Consider the following 18600-nt stretch of genomic DNA (forward strand, 5'->3'; position numbering starts at 1 on the left):
AATTCCATTTTTGCAGGGTTTTCTTACCTAACCTTTAAATAAAAAAAAGGGATAGTTTCACGAAATGCATTTGAACTTAATTTAGTGAACCGCATATTTTATCCTGGTTGAATGGTTAAACTACATTTATATGGCATATATTTGAAAAAATTTCAATTTTCTACCACGCAGTTTTTAAAAAATCAAGACTTGAAAATCGTCTTTTTAAATTGCATATATCACAAAAAGACAATTTTCAGGTCTTGATATTTTAAAATTGAATTCATTTCAAATATATGCTATTTAAATGTAGTTTACCCCATTAACTAAGAAAAAATATGCGGTTCACTATATTAAGTTCAAATGCATTTCGTGAAACTACCCCTTTAATTTTTTTTCATTTAGATGTATTACCTATACGACTAGGCTTATGTACAAAGTTTCAAGAATCTAGCTCAATATGTAGACCATTTTGCTCACTGTTTAAGTTTAGATGTCATTACGCACTCCCCCCCCCCCTTTCTTCAAAGTGTATGAAAACTGTACATCATATTAATAAATTGTTAAAATTGTAGGTACCTTTCGGAAAATAAACTAATCTTTAAGCTATATTTCGAATAGTTTCATATAAATGTTTTAGTTGTAAAGCTACTCTATAATTAATAATTATGTGCATACCAATATAAATGATCTTCCTTTTACTGTTTTGATTTGCTGCTTTATAAGATAGTTTTAGTTATTTAGTTAACTAATAATTAAACTAATAGCTACTCTCCTAGAGGTTTTACTGGCCTGTGAGGAGGGGAGTTGAATCACAACTTTTAATTGTAGCTTCTATATGAAAGTTACAAAAAGATTTTTTTAGGGGCGATTTCTCTCAAGATAGTTGTACACTCACCTGAAATATTTTAAAACCTTCTTAGGACCTAGGAGAAGCTACCAAGTAAAGGAGAACCCTAATGGTTCAATGGTTAGAGATCCTTCTGTACACACAAAAAGATCCTGTTACTTTACTTTAAGGATTTAACCAGTGACTACTGCTCATCCGCTAATTGTTGGGAAGGTGATAGGTTATAAAATTAACTCGAACACCATATCATATTAAAACATTTCAAATGATGCCTACTCTTGCTATGTCAGGTTCGAGGCGTAAATTGTTACAGCATGGGTGAATACAGGAGACATAGGTTGGGCAATCAAAGGTTCAGTTGTCTCATTCTACGTCAGTCCGTTTTCAAACATAATGAATAATTCATTTTTCAAACAAGAACTTTCTCTTAAAACACCCTGTACAAATGGAGTGGATACAAAACGGTGAAAAATAATATCTTTTCTCGTATTCATTCGAATCCGGTGGATAGGAACCGGTTCTCATGAATACGAAAAAACTATGTCTAGCATCGTATTATATCCAGTTTTCTACGAATATAGAAATGTACAATCATAAGATTAAAACTATTTTTTTTAGCCGGTGCCTTCGGCACCTCGGGGCTAAAAAAACTAGTTTTAATCTTATAATTGTACATTCTATATCCGCGGAAAGCCGTTTACAATACAATACGAGAAATAACTGTTATAATACAAAGTAAAATGATGTCTGTCTCTCTGTTTGTAACAAAGGATCACAATAACCGTTGAACCAATCGGGTTCTCCTTAACAGGGTAGATTTTCATAGGTCCTGGGAAGGTTTATAACTATTTTGGGGAGGGTACCACCACCCTCCCAAGAGAAATAGCCCCTAGAAAATTTTTTTTATTTTAAATTAGATTTTTTAACTAAAATTGAAAATGGAGTTGGAACACTTTTAGGAAATTAAATTATGAATACTTTTTTCCACGTCATGCCACCAGTCATCAAATCTCAACAAAAACATTACTACCAATGACTGGCTGAAGCCAGCCTCTTACTGTTGTCAGCTAACTTTTATAATATGCCACAACCAAAATATTTGATTTTAAAGCTAAGTAGGTAGGTATTTTAAAAAAATTACCAGAAAATCCAAAATTTAAAATCTAGAAAAAAAACTCTATTTGGTTCCCGAAATAAGTTAATTTAGTTATGGAAATTTCTCTTACAATGCAATGTGTTTTTTTAGCCGTAAAGATTTCTGGACACTGAGATTTGCAATTAGAAAGGTTAACTGGCCTCCAAGATTTTATGAATATTAAGATTTGCGTAGTTAAAATATCTTCATGAGGACTACCAAGATTTTGAAAAAAAAATCTGAACAAATTCGTACATGCGTTGAACACGGTTCAATGTAGGAAGCATAGCATTTATATAATTAGGTATTACCAGAAAGCTTGTACATACATCGATGTAAAACATTTATTATTTAAATCTCATGATCACCTGCGTTATCGCAACAATTTTTTTAGGCTAACTTCAGGAGTGTATTCTGCAAATTTGACCCTGCTAAAAGTGGGGTAAAAAAATAAAAATATGTGGTTGGGGGAATAAAATGTAAAAATTAAGAGAACTGAAAGCATTTTTTTTCCATTTTCTCCCCTCTTTGGTGAAAAAAAAACTAAAAGAATATGTGGGATGGGGGATAATGTAAATAAAATAAAGAGTTCTGAAAATATTTTTCAATTTTATCCCCTTCCTTGCTGGAAAAAAAATAGGAGGGAAAAAAATAAAAAAAATTTGCAGCAGGGAAATAAATTAATCTTGTGCTAAAAATACACCCCTGGCTAACTATTTATACATGTAGGAATAGTACTTCTCACCACCAATAACGGAAATTTATTTTTGTTAATTTCGACAAGTTTGCATTGTCCTATCGATTTCAAACTTGGCATAAGTATTTCAGCAACAATAAGGTACAATGTATAAAGCATAGCAACTCATTAATGCCAGTAAGTTTCATAAAAGGATGAGTTATTGTCTATGTAATTAAGGATCGTGCTAACCACTGAACCAAATGGTTTTCCTTTACAGTAAAGCTTCCTTTAGGCCCAGTGTAAGTTAAATTAAACTTGAGGAAGTCATCACATTATAATTTTATAATGAACAAGGATGATAACATCCTTAAGTAGCGAAGTTAAAAAATTATGAATAGACATCTGGAAAAAATGATCTAGAGTACAAAAAAAAATTCTATAATAAAAATCATGAAACCTTTAAAAATTGTTTAAGGTCTTTTTTGAAGCATTACGCTAATAAGAAATACGTAAATCTAAAATTCGATTTAGCCCCATAACCAATTAGTAAGTGCTTATAATACTTTGTCAAAACATATAGAATGTTGGCTTAATTAATCACTAAAAATTCCACCCGTTTATCTTGAACTGGAGTTGTGAAAATCACAAAAACTTGAAAAAATAGGAATCAATCTAGCACTCCAACCAATAAAGGCATCTTAATAAAACTTAATGAAAATATGTAGAGTATGAATTTATGTAATCCCTGAAAATTCCAGCCATTTCTTTTGAACAGGAATTGAGAAAAATACAAAAACGTATAAATCTAGGAATCGAACCCCAATTAATACAGATGGACAAAACAATGTATAGATTAGATAAACATTTGTCATATTTATGTTCACTAAAAATTTCAGCTGTCTATCTCTAATATGAGCCAAGAAAATCATGTTTCCCCCATAGCGTTACTGACTGCTGACTGATGGACACATAAAGTGAATTATAGAGTAGCTTCGCTACTAAAAATGCAGTGATAAAGAACTCCTGCATCATATCACATTTAATATCATTCAGACCTTTCAATTGCTCTGAAATAAAGCCTTCAACCATAGACGGAAGGGAAGGTATGCAGCTTAAACCAACAATGAATTCAATTTTTTTAAAATCACCATTCATGAATATCAGCTGTCATTGGGGGGCAACACATTGTAGCTATGACCTTTTCTCTGCCCCCAAAATACCATTTTGGATTTATTTCGCTTGTTGGCCATACCTTATTCCTTGGAGGTATGAGACAGAAAAGTTCCTATACTGAAACTATTCTTTATGAAAGTAACAGGATGTAAGTTTTTCTGTGTACTCACGGATCTCGCTAACCACTAAACCAAATGGACTTAGAAAGCTATTTTAGGGGAGTATACTATCACCCTCCCAAGAGAAATCAACCCTACAAAAAATTAACAATTCGAAAAAAAACTTTCAAGTGCCAACAAGGGCCTCTAGGGTGTAGGTAATAGTATACGGATGAGCGAACATAAAATGATAAAATGCGGACACTCTGGTGTTCCAGGATCGTTTTGACAATTTTAGAAATTTTAGGATTTAAAAAAATAAATTAAAAATTAATTGCTACATATGTCCTAAAAATCAATGTTCTTGTTGTTCTCTATAATTCACTTCAGAGAATCGAACCAGATTTTAAAAGATATTATATATAATGATGAAAATCTTTGCCTTCAAAGAGGAGGAGTTGAAAGAAAAAACTCAAGACGCTAATTTTAGCCTACCAAATAAGAATCCGGAATCCGCTATTAAAAAACGGATTCCAGATTTGGAATCCAAAATTGGGCGGATTCTAGATCCGGGGTCTGAATTGCAAACCCTAGTACTAACACATAAAGATAACAACATCCATGAGTAGCAAAGCTTTAAAACAGTAACAGTTTTTTTTTTAAACTGGACAAAACTGGTTAATAGAAGTAGACAAGTATGACAACATCCATAAGTAGCGAAGCTCAAAAGATATGAATGGATATCAGGAAAACATTTACTAAAGAGCATTCTCATACAATAAAAATTAAATTTGATAAAATAGGGAAATCATGAAACCTTTAAAATCACGAAAACATATGTATAAATCTAGGAATCGATCAAGCATTGTAATTAATAGAAAATCTTAATGAAACTTAATGGAAATATGTAGAATATCATATGAGCATATTCAATCCCTGATGATTTCAGCCTTCAATCCTGAACAGGAATCGAGAAAATCACAAAAAAACTGAAATCTAGGAATCGATCTATCACCCCAATAAATAGACAAATCTTGATAAAACTTGGCGAAAACATGTAGAATGTATTACTGTATAATTAATTCCTCCCCGAAAGTTTCAGCCCTCTATCTGGAAAGAGATGAGAAAATCTTAAAAATCTAGGAATCGAGATAGCATCCCAAATAACAGTCAGATGGACAAAACAATGCATAGATTAGAGGGCATATATCAAAAAAAAATCTTAACTAAAAATTTCAGCTGTCTATCTTAAATAGGAGCTGAGAAAATCACGTTACCCACTGTCCGTGTCTGACGGACAGACATTTGGAATTATAGAGTAGCTTCGCTACTAAAAAAAGAATTTATTGACACACAAATCCCTTCACAACGAGAAATCGAAAGGGGTAGTTACACGAAATGCATTTGAAATTAATTTAGTGAACTGCAAATTTTTTGCTAGTTAATGGGTTAAACTATATTTATATGGCATATATTTGAAAGAATTTCAATTTTCTACTACGTAGTCTTGATATTTTAAAAACTACGTGGTAGAAAATTTAAATTCTTTCAATTATGTGCCATATAATTGCAGTTTTACAAATTAACCAGGAAAAAATATGCGGTTCACTAAATTAAGTTCAAATGCATTTTGTGAAACCACCCCTTTAATACAATTTTTCAGAGAAATGTGTAAATCGGGCCAAAAATGCGAGAAAAAAAAAATTATAGGTAGAAGATAATGCTACCTTACATCCGGGAAATTTTTTTTGATACTATTTTTCACAAAAATTTTTTTAAATCAAACCAAAAAGACAACGGGGAATCCTATATAATATGAAATTGCTAAAATAAACAAGCTAATCTGAGTGCCAGGTTTATCATTAATTATGCTCCAAAATGTTGACAAAAAGTATTTTAAAGCGATACAGAGAAAACTATGTTTCTCTCATTCGATTTCTAACGGACAGACATTTATTAGTGTAGTTTGCTACTAAAAAAAGGTCATTATTTTGTATTTATTTATTAAATTACAGTTTGGATAACAAAACATAAATCAAAACGTTAAATGATCATATAAGGATGATAGCATCAAACCAAGCAAATCTTAAAAATTCAGATGAACTAACAAACATTAACAGGCATAGTGTGACTAATTCAATAATTAAAAGAAGAAGAATATTTATTGCATCACAATATATACCTACTACTTTCCGTGGATATTAAAATGTTAAAATTATAATTATCAGTTTTTTTTAAGATTTTATTTCATTACTCGTGGAAAATCAATTTTTCAGTATGGCTAGGTATGTTTAAATTTCAACAGAGGAAAATGCTAAAAAATCGATTTTTAATATCAACTTGCTAGTCACTGTTTTACTTTTAAGACTAAATTAATAGAAATGTATATCTTTAAACAATTCAAAATGTGAACTTGTGTGTTTAAATTAGTGGTGTCAATCTGCCAAATTAGTGGTGTCAATCTGCCAAATTAGTGGTGTCAATCTGCCGAATTTTTGGGTCGGATTCGGACTCTTACAGAAATCAATCAAAAAAGTGGATTAATCCAGGGATTGCGGATTCTTGTCTTTTTGCAAATTGCAGATTTTTGGTTTGCGGATTCTAGCAATATTTTTAAAGGTCTTTTCATAAATAAAAAAAGGAATAAATTTACCCGGCATGGGAAAGAATCTACAGTAGCGCTTTTTAGAATTTTCTTAGTAGCTTTTCTTCTATTTCTAGCTCCCACTTTGGCCATTTTCTAACCCATACTTAACCTAACATAACCTAGAATAAGCATGAAAAGCTACTATGAAAATAAAATACAAAAAACGTTGACTTTTAACATAAATAAAACATTTATTTACTTAAAATTTTATATGTATAAAAAAGGGGGGGGGGTGGATGTGCCACTTTTTGAAACCAAAAGTAAAACGTGCATGATTTCAGCACATATACGAGTTACAGCTCTAAAATTTGGCAAAGCAGTTGATTTTGGTGGAGAACAATATGGAACTGTGAAGAGACTGCAACATAACCGCCGCTACTGCCGAAAACCGCCCTTTACCGCCAAATTATGTTTTGCCTTTTCTCGCCATATTAGACAATTTCTTATTCATCTGAGATAAACATTTTTTTTTATACAAATTTCCCTTGACACTTTCAAACATGTCAATATTTTAAAAAAATGTAAGTAAAAATATAAGGGAAATTCAAAAAAAAAGTTTATCTCAGATGATTGAGAACTGTCTAATTTAGCGGGAAACAGCAGTTTTCGGAGGGAGCAGAGGTTCCGATGCCGTTTCTTCACAGTTCCATATGGTTTTCCAAAAAAAATTTTATGGGCTGAGATCATGCGCGTTTTACTTTTGGTTTCAAAAAGTGGCACATCCGCCCACCCCCCTTTTACGTGCTACAAAAGGCATAAAAATCAACAATCCTAATCCACAAATTGAATTGCAAATTTGGATTCTGGGTCCGAAAATTGGCCGGAATGCAGATTTTTTTATTTGGATTGACACCCATAGTTCAAATGCACAATAAATTTATCTGTTCATTAATGCTGAAGAGTATACAACAATCTTAATTATAATTAGGGGGGAAGGAATAAACCATTTTTTTATCTTAATTTAACAAGAAGCTAGGACTTGCGGTTAGATGCAACAGTTGCATTAATAGGTACATTCTTTTTAAAATTCTGCATTACAATACATAAATATAAATAAGATTTAAAAAAGCTAAATTGTACCTACTAGGTAATATATGTTTTATTATTCCAACTCCAAGTGGGGAGGCAAAATTTTGCAAGAAAAGACAAAAAAATGCAGCAGAAATTATGTTTTTATGCAGCAGCAGCGTCTACGCTTCCATTCCCTTATAGTTCTAATTTCAGTGCTGAAACTCTTTTGTTGGTTAAGTTCCGTTGACTACATGACAACTTTTTCTCTTTTTCTTCCATCCTACGAAAAAAAATATATTTATTAACGTTTACCGAACGTTTCAGATCGTTTACTTTTTAAACAGCCTTTAGAAGACATAATATCACTTCAATTTAATTTAGTGCTGATTTTAATGCCTAGTTTTTTTGCCAATATCCAGCTGAATTGCCATGCATGGCAAACTCCTAATAGGTACATCTTAAACGAAGCAGAAAAAATATAGATAATGTAATATATAGACAATTTCCATGGATATTAAAATGAAAAATTGTAATGTATGCTGGATTAGAGCGGTTTCGGAAAAAAAACTAAAGTCATGTATTTTAATATCAAAGTTACGTAGTGTTTTTAATAATTAAGGAGAGGGGGGGGGGAAGCATATGCTTTTTCTTAGGACTGAGAGGATAGGTTATTAAAGATAAAATCATTCTACTTCTTATATACCTAATGATATAAAAAAATTCTTATTGGGCAATTTGGAATCATTTGAGACCATGTTATTTTTTTCAAAAATTTTTCCCTTTTTATAAATGTTTAACTTAAATTCAGTACTTCTCCTGTGCTTTTAAAGATATTGTAACAAATCTTTAACATGGGTCAGAAAAAAAAGATAACATAAAAAGCGATGATATGACCGCCATTCAATTTTTTTATTGCGTTTCTCGCCAAATTAAGTGATTTGGAATCATTTAACACCATGTTGTTCTTTTTTTGGCAGCAGCGGAAAATGACGTTGAATGGCAGGAGTGGTGGACGGTCCCGACGCCATTTTTTTATTCAAATATTTCTTACTGAACAACCTAAAAAGATTTTGTTCAATAACTTTAAAAGCACAGCAGGTGAAGCACTGAATTAACGGGGGCAGGGTTGCTTGTAAGGTAAATTTTTTTGAAAAAATAACATGGTCTTAATTGATTCCAAATTAAATTGATTCTAAATAACCGAGAATTTGAAAAAAATCAACCCGCAGGGTTGATTGTAAGGGGAAATTGAAAAAAAAAATTATATGGTGTCAAATGATTCCAAATTGCCTAATTTGGCGAGAAATGCAATAAATTTTTTTTTGCGGCTGCGGAAAATGGTGGGAGCGACGGTCCTGTCGCCGTTCTTTTTTAAAGATACCAAAACTTGGGGTAATTAGTGACACAACCAAAAAGATTATACCTAGCCAATTATCTCAAAAACTAAGGAAGTAGCACCCAAAATAAAATTGCTGGTATGTCGTGGCATGAGTCACCACATCTTCCCCCCCCCCCTTATAAGACAACATAAACATCTTTATAGATATTATTTACATATTTGAATAAAAAATTACAATCGGCCTCCAGGTTCAGGTGCTGAAGGCCTTCAGGTGGTCTCTGTACAGTTAAAAAAATCAAAAGCACTTACTTTTTTTTAGATGTTATTAACATATTTGAAAAAAAATTACAATAGACCTCCAGGTTCAGGTGCTGAAGGCCTCTAAGAAGACTCTGGACAGACCCTAGCAAATGTTATCCTCAAATAACCGTCAAAATTAGCTGATTTTGCTTAAACGGCCAAAATTGTAAGTCTTTTAATGATAGCCCTTGATATGATCAAAATCTTTTAAAATCGTTTTTTGATTCATTATCTACTCTTCAAACAAATTAAGGAAGGTAGGTATATAAAGTCAAAATTAAAAAAAAAAATTTCTCCCCGAGGGGGGACCCTCCTCCTTTTTTTATGAAAATCGAAATTGACATATTGCTGAAAAAAGCTACCAGGACACTTTTTTTGTATCAATATTCAATAGTCATAATATCATAAAAGAAATGAGTTAGAATAGTGCGCCAAAATTTTTTGCATTTTGAGTCGGTCTAACTCTAACCTGGAGGCCTGCCGCACCTGAAGTTGGAGCCCTATCCAAAATATCTTAAAACTTAGGGAAAATCTTTATATAAGAATGATTTTATCTCTAATAACCTATCCTCTCAGTCCAAAGATAAAGCCTAAGCACACTATTTTCTCAAATGTTTCAAAACTCCCCCCCCCCCCCCCAATACCAATACCAGGTTTGTTGGCCAGGGAAAACAAAACTGCAATTAATCTTTAATTTTTTCATTTTACTATCAGCGGAAATAGGAATCGATACGTTAAATAACTAATAAAAATCGTATATTTTATTATTAGCTGAAAAATATTAGGTATTCCAATGAATGGAATTTTTTAATATCTGAATATAAATAACATTAGCACTTTGTGCCATAGTTCATAGCCCTTGTTAAAAGCGAAGTTTTTCTATAATTTGGGTCAGTCTGTCCGTCTGTAATGTTAGCTTTTACCGTGGAACAGTTAGCTCATATTGTTAATGTAGACATGTTGTAATTGTCCTATCAATTTTAAACTTTGAATTGAGATTCCTGTAGTACTTGGGTACGATTTAGGAAGCGTAGCAACTCCACAATTGTTACCAGAATGTCAGTACATTTATTATTTTATTATTGATGTTTAGCTTTCTACAACAAATTTTTAAGTGATTTAATTATCCTGTATTTCAAAAGTTTTAAAAATTACCTACACTTTTGTTAGGTAGGTATGTCTTATACATTTATATTCTGATTATTCAGTTTTGTCACACTTTATGTGTTCATGTACGTTTGTCCTACTGTTTCAGAGCATTGCTTTAATGGATGTTGTCATCCACGTTTTTAACACATTAGATTACATAAAAATAACTAATACGTTTGTTTCCCACCTTCCCCCCGTCAGAATAAAATAGATGTGGGGGAAGATAAAAAATAATAAAAATTACCGTTTCACGGGTTCTTGCCGACTCCAATCTTAAACTCAACCTTAATATTTAAATATGTTAAAATATTAAACCAAAGAAAAATAAACACAGCCGAATCTTCCTGATTATAGTTCCTTCTACTTTTTTTCAATATATTTAAAATCAAAGAAGGGAGGGATGGATTCTATGCTAGACCAAGTGCTTTGAGTGAAACCGCCTTTGAATCTATATTTTAAAAGTTCAAAGTGCAGAGAGAGAAGAAAGTTTAGGTGTACATATATATTAAGTTTTATTTATTTCAATCAAGAAGTATATGTACTTTTTACATCATTTTATTTCTGAATGCTGCGTCCCTAGCTTCAAGATTTAAAATTGTTGAAATCACTTTCCCTATGAAACCAATAATTTACCTGTCCTGTTAAGTTCCTTGCCTTTTTCTTCATAATTTAAAATTTATGTTTTCATGACTACTTGCCATTTTATAAAAATCTGAAACATGCATTATTGTTTAAAGTATTATAATTAACTAGTGGGGCTACGTCCCTAACATCTAGGGCTCTGTATTTAAAGGGTTAGAGAGGAGCTATAAAAAGAGCTGAAAACCATCCCAAGACCTAAATAAGAAAATAAAATAGCCTAAAACCATCCACAGGAGTACCCAATCGGTTCATGCAGTAGTTATTGAGATTTTAGGCTTCAAACAAAAACCCTCACTAATTTATTTTGGTTTAATTATGTTCCTGAAAAACATTTACTAATTGAAAAAAGTTTTGGTTGTTACTTGAATAATGACATAAAACCCCTCTAATCGAGGGGTATCATAAGTTTCGGGCAAGCTTCGCGCATTTCCCTGTGCACGCCACTGCACAGGAACTTGTAGCTAACTTGTAGAAAATAAATTATTTTTTGTTCCAACCTAACTCAAAATCTATTATATACCAAAATATAAAAATAAATAAATCCTACTAATAAATCTTTAAATGTACTTTTACTTTTACTTCAAATTTTGATGCGCATCTTTAAAAAAAAGAATATCCAAGACTGCACCGGCAGAAAACAATTTTTATTGATGTAGCAACATTCGTTGAAATGAAATAAAATCATATGAATATTTAATCATAATGTGGTTTGAATAAATAGGTATAATAATATTAATAACTTTTGAATAACAAAAAGTTTTTAAATGATAATTTGATAAAATATCACACAAAACTGAATATTGACGACGGCCATATGTTTATTTTTGTTTACATTTGTATGTGTGTGTGTGTGGTAGAACCAACTACAGGTACCTGCCCGGCTGCAATCAGCTGTCTGTATATGTGTGTGTGTGTGTGTTTACACAGGCCAGCACAGACGGAATCAGAGACATGTTTTTATGTGAAACCGCTTACAACGCGTAAGCGGTTTGAATCGCTTACTCTGTATCGAAGACCAAAAAAATTAAGAATTTTTTGGTTTCGATTTTTTCTATCAAATATATTCCTGTTATGCTAAAATTTATAATTTAAGCATAAATCTGTAGACATTTGTATTGTTTATAGGTTCTAGTAAATTTTTTTTTTATTTTTCCTCCCAAAAACGAGAAAATTATGTTTTAAAAATCATCTATTAGGGCAAGAAGTCTATAAGCAAAGTAAGAATATTAAAAATCTATCTCCTATATACCTAATAAAGGAAACTGAATATAAATTGCACTTTTAAATAGCCGTTTATTGCTGCACAGTCTCTATTACCTCGATTTTTAATTTTCATCCTATATCAAGAAAATTATTTTTTAAACAACGCTTCCTTAACCACCATTTTTTGATCAAGAATATTGGTGCTAAAAAGTAATTCTATTAATTTTTCTATAAAAAAACTTATGGGATTACAAAAATGTAAGTGGTCAATGTTATTGTATTAAGCTAAAGCTTCTACATGGGTTCTACAAGAACCATATTAGCTACCTATACCCTTTAAAGCAAGAATGTCTAATCCAATAATAGTATCCTAAGAATAATGTAATTTAAAATTTGGATATTATAAAAAAATTTTAAAGTTATCTTAAATCCTCATAATAAAGTAACAGGATGTCTGTTTGTCGGTCTGCCTGTACTACAGGATCTTGCTAACCACTGAACCGCTATGATTCTCCTTTATTAGACAAATTATTTCTCAAATTACATAGGTATTCAAAATAAAATAAAAACATTTTAAGTTCCAATAAAAACCTATAGGGGCGTAGCCACTTGTTTACAGTATATAGGGCCAGAATGTTTATGTACCAATAATTATTACCTAGAACTTGAATTCTTGGAACTCTGCTTTCCAAGTAGGGCTTCATCGTTGACAAATTGTAAACGGTATTGTCGTGGAAAGATCCTGGCGCATTCGGTACTATGTCATAGATCCTGCGGTCAAAGCCAGCAAAAATCAGGGTATTTAATGACTTAAATCCCTTTCTATTATAATATAGTGCTGCGTCGTGTCCCTCTGGCCATCCACGCAAATTGTTCATGGGAACAAACATTCCATCCAAGCCTCCTGAATAATTGAATGATATTTCATATAAATAATTTTAATTACCAACACTTTATGCTGTTATGAAATTTTTATGCTTTGCTGTTGACATCTAATAAAGTATTGTGCTATATAGATAATAATTTAATTTTAATAAAAAATGGTCTTCAATAATTAGGTTAATGACTCCCCTCCCCATCTTAATTTAATTGAAATAAAGAAAAGGGTTGAAAATGCTTACAAGTTCCATTTTTATACAACTTGAAAGACAATACCCCTTTACAAAATCCTGTGCACACCATTGATTTTAAATTGTAAGAATATATACAAACATTTAAAGAAATAAAGTATTTGCAAATTTATAAGTAGGTACTTTTATAAATTTACATGTCTTTTAGTCTAAACTTATGAGGGAAGCTTTACATTATTCCTTTAAAAAATTTTCTTGGTATAAGAAAAAAATAATATTTTTACCTATTACGTTCGGTAGGTGATATTTTGCCCTAATTTCATCAATATTACGCCTCATCATGGCAGGGTTGGGCATGTGGACAGTGGCCGCCTTCAATCTGCAGAGCTTATCCACCACCTCCGTCAAATGACGATGTGCAGTGGCCTTGCTGGACCTATTACACACCCCTTCGATTCTAAAGAAGCTGTTGCCCCCCAACAAATGTAAGGCTGAACAAACAACCTGTTCAGGTTCAAAGGGGTGTCCTCTGTTATTTTCAGCTCGAACTCCATCAGGGTAAAGAAGAGGGACAAGACGGTCTTCAACAGATTGTTTCGAAAAACGAAACCTCGTATAAAATTCTTTTTCGCTAAGATCTAACGGGTCAAATCTAGCATTGACCTGCCTTAACCTATCTACAGGTTGAAAATTCTCAAGAATATCGAAATCCTCCAAAAATTCTTGTTCCTCGAAAATTTCATAAAAGTAATTGTTATTCATTGTGCTTCGTTCTCTATTATTGAGTTAATGATCGAAATGACAAGTAAATTTAAAGTATTTTTAATGACGACATTTAGATGCCAAACCAAATATGGGCTTAATGTAATTCATTGTTTTGGTTTTGATGGTCACAAAAATACCATATTGTATGGCGACACTGTTCCTTATGTTAAATCAGCTGATCTAAAAAACCCATGACAGCTTACATACCCGCAGCTAATTACATATGTAAAAAATACGCACAGCTAACATAAGTATTATTCATGAGACACTTTCTGAGAGTGCGTCATAGGGAATCACTTTCCCGAAGTCCACATCGGGAACACATAAGGAATTTCCCCCTAGTAAACCCGATGTACCAAGCTGTTTGTTCAAGAAATCGAGCTAGAGGGGAGAAAAGTGGATACGGCTTTTTTCTTCTGTGTCATTTCCCCCCAAACATGTCTATTTGGAATTTAATAAAAAAGGTTGTATTTGATAAACTAGTATTGTGATGGAAAAAAAGGGAAAAATCTCAACAAACTAGATGTATTTGTGTTCAGTATGATCTCTTAAATAACTAAGAGGATCACCCATTATTTGGATGGTTATATGGACATGTTTTAAGCTAGAAATGACTGTTGGTATGCATTGAATGTCAAAAACGATAAAATGATCAACTTATGTATTTCAAAATGTAAGAAATTTAATATTAAACTATAAAATTTTTACCTATTACTATGATAAATCAAACTTAAATCGTGAAAATTTCGAAAATATATAATGAAGGAATAAATGTCAGAGAAAATTTTGTGACTTTGGGAGAAAAAGGTTTAGTGCCCGGTTTTAAAGAGACTTTTTCGTAACAAAAAAAGATATTTTTACCAAATAATCATTTTTAAAAGATTTTTCTCTTTAATTCTAAAATCGTATTTCTACTTAAATAAATATAAAGTTCTCTATATATACCTTAAATAATAAGAAAGTTCAGTACTTTTGTTATTCCTAATTTTTTTCTCTCATTTATGACCAATAAAAGAAATTAAATCTATAATATTTTTAAGTGTGGACATTTGTATTAATGACAATACAAAAATAACCAAAGCCCTACAATATTTTAAAGATGAGGAAAATATTATAAAAGGTTAAAAAGAAGAAATATTTTTTAAAAAGAAATGGGCAAAATATATAAAAAACTGATCTTCATGCTGCAAATGCCGCGTTCAATTTTGAAAAATAGTAAACATGAACAGAAGGAAGGAGAGAGAGTAGTGACGGAATTCTATTATTTAATATTTAAAATTATGAAATTTAAATCGAAGTCAGAAAGATGGTAAACTGTTAAACTACTCTTAAAAGTATTATTTTGTTGTTATAAAATGGGAGATTTAAGCTCAAGCCGTGATTTTTCTCCCTTACGAGGGAGTAGAATGCGAGAAAATGTTGATAAAACGCCACCTAAACTTTTTCTATTGACCGGTCTGGCGATTCTCGGCGGTTTTCTGTTTGGCTACGATACAGGTTTGTGTAAGGCAACGATTAATATATATTTAATTATTCAGAGTTTTATTTTAAATTGACAAACTTAAAATACTTTGATAGTAACAATATTTTGAATTGTAATGTTAACCACTTTCAAATTTAATTAGTACTTTTCTAAATCTAGAGCAATTACCATTATGTATGTCTTCAGAAAGATATATCTGAAATAAGATTAGCCATAATAGAATGATATTAATATTTGACTCAAACAACTGAAGACAATGGGGAATTAAATAGTTATAATATATAATATTTACCTATTTTAAAATTAATAGGAGTTTTGATTATTTTTAATTTTTTCACTACCCTTAAGTTTCAGCCAAAGTTTGCAGTTGTGAACTTAATTTGGGATAAAAAGGGGGAGGCTGATATACCAATTCTTCTCAAATAAAATTAATCAAAGTTATATAGATTTATTTTCTGCATAGGTGTGGTATCTGGAGCATTTTTGTTGGTAAGACGAGAAATGCATTTGACAGACACCTGGCATGAGTTAATTGTGTCAGCCACTATAGCTGCTGCACTTATAACTGCTCTAATATCAGGTAAAGATAATTGCATTTTGACACAACATTATTTTATTAATCTCTCAACAAGTAGCACAGTAATCATAGGATTACAAGTTTATCCTAGTGTATACTTCAGAAAAGGACAATAACCTATATTTCATAAGAAATTAAGAAAAGTTGTATGAATTATCCTTTACATGTATTTTTTAGAGATGATAGATTGTTTGAAATCTGGTAATGCTTTTTTTTTGTAAATTGGAATATAACATGAACCTATCGAATTTGCGTGTGCTAGATTCCAATTAGGTAAATTATATTTCATATCATCTTTGATTACAAATGTTTTGTTAAGGTGAAATTGCTGATAGAATTGGTCGTCGGCCAACAATCCTTCTTGCCAGTCTAGTTTTTGGCTTAGGCTCAACCTTGATGTCAGTTGCCGCCGGCAAAATAACTCTTCTAATAGGCCGAATATTTGTGGGTATTGGAGTGGGCTTTGCAAGTTCTGTTGTCCCGTTATACATAGGAGAATGTAGCACGGCGGAATTGAGGGGCGTCCTGGTGGCCGTTAATATTGTGGCGGTTACCGCCGGTCAGCTGGTGGCTGGTTTATGCTGTGGCGCATTTTTATATGTCCCAAGTGGATGGAGATTAATGTTAGGTTGGGATAAGTTTAAACTTTATGAAGGCTAAAATAAATATTTTGTATTTTATATATTGTACAATGCTTTTTGTAGCGTAGCTACTACTTAATTGTAGTTTTACTCTACATCAGTCTAAACAAAGTTGCTATTGAAAGATAAATCTTTTCTGAATTTTATGGTTAGAATCAATGAATAATTTTTGTCTCCTAATCTGAAAAATAATTTTTTAAGCCTTCATTTGATTTTACCTTATCCCTAATTTTAGGTTTGGCCACAATACCTGCTATACTGCAGTTAGTTGGATTTTATTTCATGCCAGAAAGTCCTAGATATTTGGTAAAGAAAGGTAAATATAGTGAAGCTGAAACCGTTCTTGCCTCCATAAGATCTCCATACCACCAAATTCAAGATGAACTGGAGGACATACGCATAGCTTGCAGTAGTAGTGCTCAGAATCAAGACTTGAATTTATCATTCAGACATTTCATTATGAATTTTATGAGTGATAGACATGCTAGAAAATCTGTTGCCCTAGGTTGCCTTTTACAATTTTGCCAACAGTTTGCTGGAATCAACACAATAATGTACTATGCAGCTTCTATTATTAAAATGACTGGGGCCTCTGATGAGATGTCAATCTGGTTCTCCTGTATTTTTGCTGGTATAAACTTTGTATTTTCCATAGTTGGTCTCAAACTTGTAGAACTACTAACACGAAGAAAGCTTTTGTTGTTTAGTTTATGTGGAGTTATATTTTCTCTATTAAGCACTTCAGTAAGCTTTCAAATTTTAGGTGATAATAATACAAATTCATCATCAAATCATTCAAACATTGACAATAACATTTCTGATACATTCTATGCTAACACAGATTCATTTGCGGGAGAAATCCTAGTCCTTATGTCAATAGCTGTTTACATAGCAGCTTTTGCACCGGGGCTCGGACCTTTGCCATGGGCTATTAACAGTGAACTACATCCCACATGGTGTAGGGCACAAGCTCAAGCTCTAGCAACATCAGTTAATTGGATGGCAAATCTTATTGTCTCCATGACATTTTTAAGCCTTGTAGCTGCACTAGGAAGACCCTTAACATTTCTATTATATGCCATTGTTACACTCATATGTACAATCATGCTTGCATGGAAGCTGCCCGAAACCAAAGGTGTTAGATTGGAAAATGTAAGCAGTTTATTTACACCCAGTGCTCCAACACCTAAATCCGGGGATGTTATGTATAGTCTAATGCCTGGCGCTGATGAAGATGACAATTAGACTGGACAAAAATCAATTTCAGATAAAATATTTTGTTTGCTCATGATGATCTGGCTCTTTTTTTGCTGTGATATTTAGTTGCTTTCATTTCATTATAAAACTCATTTGATTAACATTTATTTTATTTTTATAATCATCATGTTCGATAATTGTAACAAAGAATTTTATTTATCAGATCAAAAAAATCAATAACGTAGTAATTACAAGTTCCTAACCTATTTTTGAAAAATGACAGTAATGTTAAATCCTATTGATTTTTTCGATATGAGAACCTATTTGCCTTCTTGATTTCTAAATCTAATATTTTAAATCCGTAAATAAACAAGGATGTTATTTACATTTAATTTTGATTAGTTGTAAGGGACAGACGTGGCCCTAGTTAAAGAGTAGCTGCGATACAAAATTCATTGTGCCTTTAATGATGTAATTAATACATAAACTTAACATTGATTTCATTTATCCTTGCCATTTATCTCAGTTATATTAGTAATTTTATTTAATTGATTGTTTTTAACTTTTTATGTAATTTTTTTTTATAGATATTGTACCTATATTATATATTTTTACATTTTTATTCATTAAATCAAACTTATTTTCAGAGAGAAATGTATTAA

At 31.7% G+C, this 18600-nt stretch overlaps 2 protein-coding genes across 2 annotated transcripts in view; both read left to right on the forward strand.

Moving 5' to 3' along the window:
* The window catches only part of Dus3 (Dihydrouridine synthase 3), a 118055-nt gene that overhangs the window by 74219 nt on the left and 25236 nt on the right, over positions 1-18600 (forward strand). The gene's annotated exons all lie outside the window — the stretch shown is intronic.
* Positions 15219-18586, forward strand: LOC145331089 (proton myo-inositol cotransporter-like). Its single transcript, XM_080175716.1, has 4 exons — positions 15219-15537; positions 15987-16103; positions 16420-16728; positions 16977-18586. Exons 1-4 carry the CDS (start codon positions 15396-15398, stop codon positions 17984-17986), a joined length of 1578 nt encoding a protein of 525 aa, XP_080031842.1. The 5' UTR covers positions 15219-15395; the 3' UTR covers positions 17987-18586.

This window comes from Acartia tonsa, chromosome 11, assembly GCF_053477335.1.
Source record: "Acartia tonsa isolate MP-2025a chromosome 11, ASM5347733v1, whole genome shotgun sequence".
In the NCBI taxonomy this organism is placed as follows: Eukaryota; Metazoa; Arthropoda; class Copepoda; order Calanoida; family Acartiidae; genus Acartia; species Acartia tonsa.